This window comes from Solanum verrucosum, unplaced genomic scaffold (assembly GCF_900185275.1).
Source record: "Solanum verrucosum unplaced genomic scaffold, falcon-dt-bn FXZP01000043.1, whole genome shotgun sequence".
NCBI classification, from domain to species: domain Eukaryota; kingdom Viridiplantae; phylum Streptophyta; class Magnoliopsida; order Solanales; family Solanaceae; genus Solanum; species Solanum verrucosum.
Genome location: NW_026020181.1, coordinates 148,385 through 157,373, shown reverse-complemented (window position 1 = coordinate 157,373; position 8,989 = coordinate 148,385). Strand labels below are relative to the sequence as shown.

General features: G+C 34.9%; 1 protein-coding gene across 1 annotated transcript; it reads left to right on the top strand.

Moving 5' to 3' along the window:
* Window positions 1-319: 319 nt before the first annotated feature.
* On the top strand, window positions 320-7,933 carry LOC125829226 (uncharacterized). Its single transcript, XM_049508475.1, has 4 exons — window positions 320-2,301; window positions 2,357-2,648; window positions 7,511-7,594; window positions 7,712-7,933. Exons 1-4 carry the CDS (start codon window positions 320-322, stop codon window positions 7,931-7,933), a joined length of 2,580 nt encoding a protein of 859 aa, XP_049364432.1.
* The last annotated feature ends 1,056 nt before the right edge of the window (window positions 7,934-8,989 follow it).

Here is an 8,989-nt window from a genome sequence, read left to right as displayed (position 1 = left end):
ATGTGAAAGGGGTGTGATTCCTCTTCTTTCTATGAATATGTGATTTCGAATGCAAAAGAGGCATAAGTCCTCTTTTTATTATGAATGTGTGATTTTCTTATTGTTAAATGTGAAAGGGGTGTGATTCCTCTATTTTAGTTACATTTGCAAGGATTGTGATTCCTCTATTTTATTTGAACTTGCAAGGGTGTGATTCCCTTATTTTTTATTGTGAAAGATATGCGATTCTCTTATTTTATTTTAAATTTGCTAGTTAAAATTTGTGACTAAGTTGAATAGTTATTTGAATTTGTAGGAACATTTATCCTTGAATATCTAAATGGATAAATTTTTGATTAAGAAACCACGTTCTAGTAGCGATCTATCTGTTAGTTCACATGTAGCTCCAAAAGCTCAAAGAGAGACAATTACATCTTCTTCTTCAAATGTTGATTGTATTCTTGGGGTTGGATCTCTCAAACGGGATCCCGGAGAAAGAAAATCCATCTTTGAATATGATTCTAATATTCGAGATGTTGTGAGGAGACATTATATTTTGATGGGGCCTTATCAACCAAAACTTCGTGTATATCCTAAAACAACATTTGGGACTAGTAATCAGCAATTTAATCCTGAGTGGTTTAATGCTCCAAATTCTGCTTGGTTGGAATATAGCATAGATGATGATGCTATATTTTGTTTGTGTTGTTATCTCTTCAAGAATGAATTTGAAAGTCGTGGTAATGCGGGAAAATCATTTACACAAGATGGTTTTAAGAATTGGAACCATGGTCCGGAAAGGATTCGATTGCATGTTGGTGAGGTGAATAGTATTCATAACAAATGTTTGAATAAGATGCTTGATTTTGCGAATCAACGTCAATCAATTCAATCTTCTCTTCACAAGCAAAGTGAAAAAACAAAAAGTGATTATCAAATTCGTTTAAATGCCTCAATCAATGTGGTAAGGTTTCTCCTAAGAAATGGATTGCCATTTCGTGGTCATGATGAGAGTGAAGATTCCGATTACAAAGGTCTTTTTCTTGAACTTTTGAAATTTCATGGGGTTAATCGTCCGGATGTGGAAAAGGTGATATTACAACATGCTCCAAAAAATGATATGATGATTTGTTCAACAATTCAAAAAGAGATTGTGGATGCTTGTACTAAAGAAACAATTAAAGCTATCATTAAAGACTTGAATGGTGATTATTTTGGAATGCTAGTTGATGAGTCAAAGGGCATTTCACATAAAGAGCAAATGGCACTAGTTTTACGATATGTTAACAAAAACGGAGAGTTGATAGAAAGCTTTTTGGGTATTGTTCATGTGGGTGATACATCCGCAAGATCATTGCAAAAAGCAATTTACTCTTTACTTTTGGATCACTCGTTATGCCTATCAAGACTCCGTGGACAAGGTTATGATGGAGCTAGTAATATGCAAGGAGAAAAAAATGGTCTAAAGTCTTTGATTTTGCAAGATGCTTCGTCTGCATATCATATTCATTGTTTTGCTCACCAATTGCAATTGACACTTGTAGCTCTTTCTAAAAAACATCCGGATGTGAAAAATTTCTTTTATGTTGTCACTAATGTTTTGAATACTATTGGGACATCTTTTAAACGCAGGGACTTACTTCGACAACACCAAGTTGAGAAGTTGGAAGAATTGCTTAAATCTGGAGAAATTCTTACCGGACAAGGATTAAATCAAGAACGTGGCCTCCAACGACCGGATGATACTCGTTGGGGATCCCATTTCAAAACCTTGGAAAATTTCATGATTATATTTTCTTCAATTGCTAATGTGCTTAAAGATATGAAAGAAAATTCTCCACATGATCTTGATAAACTTGCGGCAGGTAACCTTTTAGATAAAATTCAAGAATTTGAATTTATCTTTGTGTTGCATTTGATGTTCAAGATGTTGCTTCTTACAAATGAATTGAACAAAGCTTTACAAAAGAAAGATCAAGATATTGTCAATGCTATGGGATTGCTTAATCTTTCAAAGAGAAGATTACAAACAATGAGAGAGAGTGGTTTGGAGTCTTTGATGGATGAGGTTTCTTCATTTTGTGGTAAACATGATATTTTGGTTCCCGAAATGACTAAAGACTATCCAAGATCGAAGCGTAAGAAGTCCGAAATTTCATATTTACATCACTTTCGTGTGGAAGTGTTTTATGCAGTTATTGATTTGCAACTTCAGGAGCTCAATAATCGTTTTGATGTTGTGACTAGTGACTTACTCCTTGGCATGGCTAGTTTGAATCCGGTTGATTCATTTGCTAATTTTAGTAAGAGAAGAATAATGAAGTTGGCCCGAATATTATAAAAGTGAGTTTGGTGATAATGAACTTCGAGATCTCAGTTATCAACTTGATAGTTTCATTGTCTATGCTCGAGAGTGTGATAGCAAGTTTCTCAACTTGAAGGGGATTAAAGATCTTGCTACGATGATGGCACAAACAAAATTGGATCAAATTTGGTCTCTTGTTTATTTGCTTGTAAAGTTAGCTTTGATTTTGCCTGTTGCTACGGCAAGTGTGGAAAGAGCATTCTCCTCAATGAAGCTCATCAAAAATGATCTACGTAATAGCATTGGTGAAGAATTTTTGAATGGATGTTTAGTTTGTAAGATAGAGCGGAAGATATTTGAAAATGTAAGTAATGATGCTATTATAGATCGTTTTCAAAATATGAAGTCTCATCGAGTACAATTGTAAACTGATGATATTTTTTGTGGTAATGTAATTTTTATGTATTGCTCGCTTAGTTATTGTTATTATAAATTTTTTTTTATCTTATCTTTAAAGCAATGGTGCACCCGTCTTCTTAAAATCCTGGATTCGCCTCTGTGTGTAGCGCCGCTCCTCTCTCTCCATTTCAAGCAAATCTATTGACTTCTTTCACCATTTGATAGTAGTTGTCGCCATTTTTCGTGCAAACTTGGAAAATGTCAGACGTGTCTCCATCTTCTCTTCCTCATTTCATGCTTCAAGATTGTCCAAACCGAAAGTACAGGCAAATCTTCCCCTTTTTCAAGTATAATCTGAAGTAAGTCACGCTTTCTCTGTCTCAACCACGTGAAGATTGATTCGATCCCATTCTCAAACGTTCAAGTTTGAATGGAGAGTCTTGAATGGAGTTTAAAGCTTGAAATATTGAATTCCCGCTCAAATCAGATTTTTTCATCTATAAATGCCCCTTCTATTCTTCAATAAAGGGCCAAGTCTTGAACCTCAAAAATCCCCATCTGCTCTTCTCCTTCTATTTCAGTTTATACAAGCTTTAAATCTCATGGAATCGAAACCTCAAAGCCCTCAGTCACTGCCCCGTGGAAGATAAAAAAAAAAATTGACTCTTGCCCTATTTGTTTATGTTGCTCGAATCTGTAATTTTAAGCTTTTAAAGTTTTCGAATTACAGAATGTTGCTCATCCTCAGGTTCATTTTAACGTGTTGAATCTTGAATAGCATATTGTTTATTATACATATTTTATTTTTGTTGTCGTAAGAATGTGTTGTAGAGTTATTTCGTCGTCATGCCTATGAGTCGTTATATTTTCTAAATTCGGCATGTTTTTATGATGAAATCACTACCATGGATTGGTCTAATATAGAATTTGTTTCCAGGTGTTGAGTTTGTTTATTATCATTTAGCTTTTCTCATTGCAACCAATCTTAATAATATTAGGACTTTTAAGATCTTAAATCTTAAGTTAAGAGTTGACTACTGTTTTATTGTCAAGTAGATATTCGTAAAATCGTAAATAGCCTTTTCCTAGTTATTTCGATAACTATGTTTGTCCCAAGATTTCTATGAAGTTAGTTTGAAGGTTTGTTAAGCTTTAAGTATTTGCAGGAATCACTTTTGTTCAAATTCATGGCTTTTCTTTTAGTTTTCAAGTAGTAGTAAGAAGTGAACTTCCTATTTTCTAACTCCTTTTCCTTGGCATTTTATTTACTATTATAATTTCCTTACAAATTTTCCAGTACTTGGAATGGTGTTGTTGTGCGTAGTTAAGTTCCGTTTGAGTTTTGCTGTAAATTTCCTCCATATTCAAACTCAAGTCTCCTTCTTGCTTATCCTCTGTAATTTTCTGATATAAGGGGTGTATCAAGTTATATATTTGATCACTTGATATTCCCCTCTACTTTGAAAATGTTGAAACCTTCTTTTCTTTAACTAATTGAAATATGGTTTAAATTTTTATTTTTTTTCAAGTTAAGTATTAATTTAAAGAAGTAGGAATAATCTACTTTGTTTGTGTTTGTGGAGTCATTCTGTAAAGATTCTAAGAAAAATACTAATCAAATGTGCTCTTTTACTGTTCCCCGAAAACTCTTAATATTAGAAACATAACTTAATTAAGCCTATTATGTCTTGAATCATTTCCTCTATTAATGTATCTAGTTGTGTGATTCTTTTTAAATTTAAGCATCTTAGTCATGAATGTTTGAGAATTGTATTTTCTATCCATTACTCATGTTTTCTCTTTTCTTGTCTTTGCATGGATACTTTGGAGCAATACGTGGAGTCTTGATGCAAGACTCTCCATACCCGCATAATATCCTTCATTTAAATCTTCTTTAAACGTGTCTGACAACAAGAAAAACAAGCAAGAATTGCTTGGGAAATGCCTATGACGATGTCTTACTTTATTATTATTATTATTACTTTTCCTTTTGTCATTCACTCGTATTTAACTCTTTGTGACTAATTGTTTATGTATGCGTTTTGGGGATTTACTTATTCTTGGCTTTAGATACTTAGAAACACATTTAGTAAATCCCTTTGTTTTAAGTTTTAACGAAGTTATCGTGTTACTTCCCAAATTTCTTTTGAATCAAAAACCGACTAATCTGAACTTGTGGAATCTATTTTTCCAAACAAAAAAATATTTTTAAAGAGGGACATCTTTTCTAATGCAAAGACGTTTTGAAACAGTCCCTTTGTGCCCTCTTATTAAATGTCTTTCTATCTTTAAAAAATCACCTATTGTTTTCCCTAAATGTCAAGTTTTCTACAATTCTATATTATTTTTATATTATTATATAATATCTACTTTAAAGTTTTTCTCATTTTATTTATAAAATATTAATTTTTTCTTTTACCACCTTTAAGACCTTAATTATTTAACTTAAGTCCGGCCAGTTAACCATTTTTATACGGATCTTAAAGGATGCCTTACCCCTTCCCTTTAGGATTAATTGAACCCTTATCTTAGAATCTCTAATTGGTTAGAAGACCTTAAAATGAAGTCAATTTGAAAATTTAGGTGTCCTAACTCACCCTTGTAATAGTTAGGTAGCAACTTCTTAAGTTAATTAATTTAGAAACCACCAATTTGTTGTACACTGATTTGACCTTGGTTAAAATGGGGTATAACAACCCCAATATTAAAATAGTACCAAGTTTTAAGATGTTGTTTCAATTCTTCGATCTCAAAAAATCATGTTGGTAATCGACGACGCTCATTCTCATGAACCCCCACATAAACCACCAATAACCGAAAGATGCACGACAACAATTGCTACAGGGGTTCAAATTAATTTGCTCCATTTCACCAAAATTGGAGGAAGAGTAAGAAAGAATAAAACGAGGACGAAGGAGGTGTCCTTCCATCGCTTGACGACTTGTTTAAGGAAGATGATTTTGATTATCATGTGAACTTTTTTGATGGAGCAAGAAGAAGCCATTGTTGCTGCTCTAAACTTTTTATTGGGATGTGTGCACAAGTTGTTGAGAGAAAAATATAAGAGAGGGGTTTGTTGTTAATTGTTATTTAGAACCCATTTTGATTAACTTAAAAAAGTAGCTTTAAGGGTAAAAAACACACCTAAAATATTTATTTTTTTAGTTTCATACCTAAACTATTGAGAGTGTGACTTTTATACCTAAACTATCACTTATTAGTTTGAGAAACAAACCTCTCTTTTATTACACTCTCATCGTTGTATGTGTAATACACTGTAACACGTCAGACTTTGATCACTTTTTAAGTTTTGGGTCAACTTAAAACGACTATATCTTTTAGCACATAAAGAATTAGGTGGTCCATGAGTTATCAAATCAAAGGTCTTTGAGTCCTCTTTCTAATGCCACCAAATTTGCTAAATTCTGAGCTCCAAGTAATTAAAAAATATGGCCATTTCGGTGAAGCCTCTCTAGATAAGGCTATTCATCCGTTTAAGGGAAGGGGTATTTTGGTATTTTCCTTACCCCACTAAGCCTAAAACATTTTTCACACCGAAGTTAAGGCTCTAATCCGAATTAGACCACTTTTCCATATTCCAAAAAGCTTAGGGATTTTTAGAGCAAAATTTAAGAGGAGAAAAAAGAAAGGTTTCAAACGTTCCTTCAAGAACTGAGGATTTCACCCAGAACTAGTGTTATTTTGAGGTATGTAAGCTTTTAAGGCCAAAAAGTTGTGAGTGAGTTAATTACTCTAGTGTTGAGACACCGCCTATTCAATCAGTTCCAGTTGTGAGTGAGTTTCCAAAAGTCTTTCTAGATGATCTTCCTGGAGTCCCTACTGAGAGAGGAATCATCTTCGGGATAGACATCCTTCCAGATACCCAACCTATTTCTATTCTGCCATATAGAATGACTCCAGCTGAGTTAAAAGAGGTAAAAGAAAAGTTGAAGGATCTTCTTGATTAGAGTTTTATTCGACCTAGTATCTCACCTTGGGGAGCTCTGGTCTTCTTTGTGAGGAAGAAAGATGGTTATCTTAGAATGTGTATATATTATCGTTAATTGAACAAGATCACTATATAGAATAAGTATCCCCTTCTGAGAATTGATGATCTTTTCGACCAACTTCAGGGTTCCACTTGCTTCTCTATGATAGAACTCATATTGGCTATCATCAGTTAAGAGTAGGGAAAGTGACATCCCGAAAACAACATTGAAGACCCAATATGGTCATTACGAGTTTCTTGTTATGTATTTTGGCTTGACCAATGCTCCTACAACGTTCATGGATCTTATGAGCATAGTGTTTAAGCCATATCTTGACATGTTTTTTTATCGTATTCACTGATGATATACTGATTTATTCGAAGAATGAGGAGGATCATGCTAGTCATCTCAGAATAGACTTCCAAACTCTCAAAGGTAGAGAGTTGTATGCTAAATTTTCTAAGTGTGAGTTTTGGCTTAAGTACGTGGCGTTCTTAGGCCACATTGTATCTGGTGAAGGGATTCGAGTTGACACTCAGAATATTGAAGCAGTGCAGAACTAACCCAGACCCACATCTCCAACTGATATAAGAAGTTTCTTGGGATTGGTTGGTTACTATAGAAAGTTCGTCAATGAGTTTTCATCTATTTCAGCCCCATTGACGAAGTTGACTCAGAAAATAGTTAAGTTTCAATGGTCTGAAGCTTGTGAGAAAAGCTTTCATGAATTGAAAACCCAGTTAACTACTGCCCAGTGCTGACCCTACCAGAGGGTACCAAAGGCTTTGTTGTTTATTGTGATGTGTCCAAAGTTGGACTTGGTTGTGTATTGATGCAGAATGATAAGGTTATAGCCTATGCCTCGAGACAACTCAAGATTCACGAGAAGAATTGTTCGACTCATGATCTCGAGTTAGCAACAGTAGTGTTTGCTCTAAAAATATGGTGTCACTATCTCTATGGTATTCATGTAGATGTGTTCACCGATCACAAGAATTTCCAATATGTATTCAGTCAGAAAAAGCTTAATCTCTGATAGATGAGGTGGTTAGAGTTGCTTAAGAACTACGACATGAGTATCCTCTATCACTTGGGTAAGGCTAATGTTGTTGTTGATGCTTTGAATAGGTTCTCTATGGGAAGTACTGCTCATGTTGAGAAATGTAAGAAAGAATTGGCTAAAGAAGTGCACAGACTTTCACATTTGGGAGTCCATTTGCTAGAGTCCAATGAAGGTGGATTTGTGGTGAAATGGGGCTGAATCATCACTAGTGTCTAAAGTGAAGGAGAAATAATACCAAGACCCTATTTTACTTGAATTAAAGGCGAATGTTCATAAGCAAAAAATGGTGGCTTTTGAACAAGGGGGAGATGGTGTATTGAGATACCAAAGTAGATTGTGTGTACCAAAGGTGGATGGGCTCCAAGAGAGAATCATGGAAGAAGCTCATAGTTCTAGGTATTTAATCCATCTCGGTTCCAAAAAAATGTACCACGATTTAAGAGAAGTCTATTGGTGGAGTAGTATGAAGTGGTGCATTGCAGAGTTCATTGCCAAGTGCCCAAATTGCCAATAGGTAAAGGTAGAGAACCAAAGGCCCGGTGGTGTGGCCCAGAATATAGATCTTCTGGAATGGAAGTGGGAAATGATTAATATGAATTTCATTACCGTCTTGCCCCGGTCTTGATGGCAACATGATTCGATTTGGGTGATTGTAGATCAGATAGTCTGACTTCATGGAGTTCCTGTGTCTATCATTTCATATAGAGGTGCACAATTCACTACTCAGTTTTGGAAGTCTTTCAAGAAAGGTTTGGGTTCGAAGATAAACCTGAGTACTACTATTCATCCTCATACTAATGGTCAAGCTGAGCTCATAATCCAGACCTTAGAAGATATGTTGAGGGCATGTGTCATAGACTTCAAAGGTAATTGGGATGATCACTTGCCTTTCATAGAGTTCACATACATAATAACTATCACTCCAGTATCCAAATGGCTTCGTATGAGGCTCTTTATGGGCGAAGATGTAGATCGCCTATTGGTTGGTTTGAGGTTGGTGAAGCTGAGTTGATAGGGCCAGATTTGGTTCATCAAGCCATGAAGAAGGTGAAGATTATTCAAAAAAGGCTAAAAACAGCGCAAAGTCATTAGAAATCCTATATTGATGTTAGGATAAGAGACTTAGAATTTGAAGTTCGTGATTGGATCTACTTGAAGGTTTCACCTATCAAGGGTGTTGTGAGATTTGGTAACAAGGCAAAACTCAGTCCTCGGTATATTAGTCCTTACTGGATATCCAAGTTGATTGGCAAT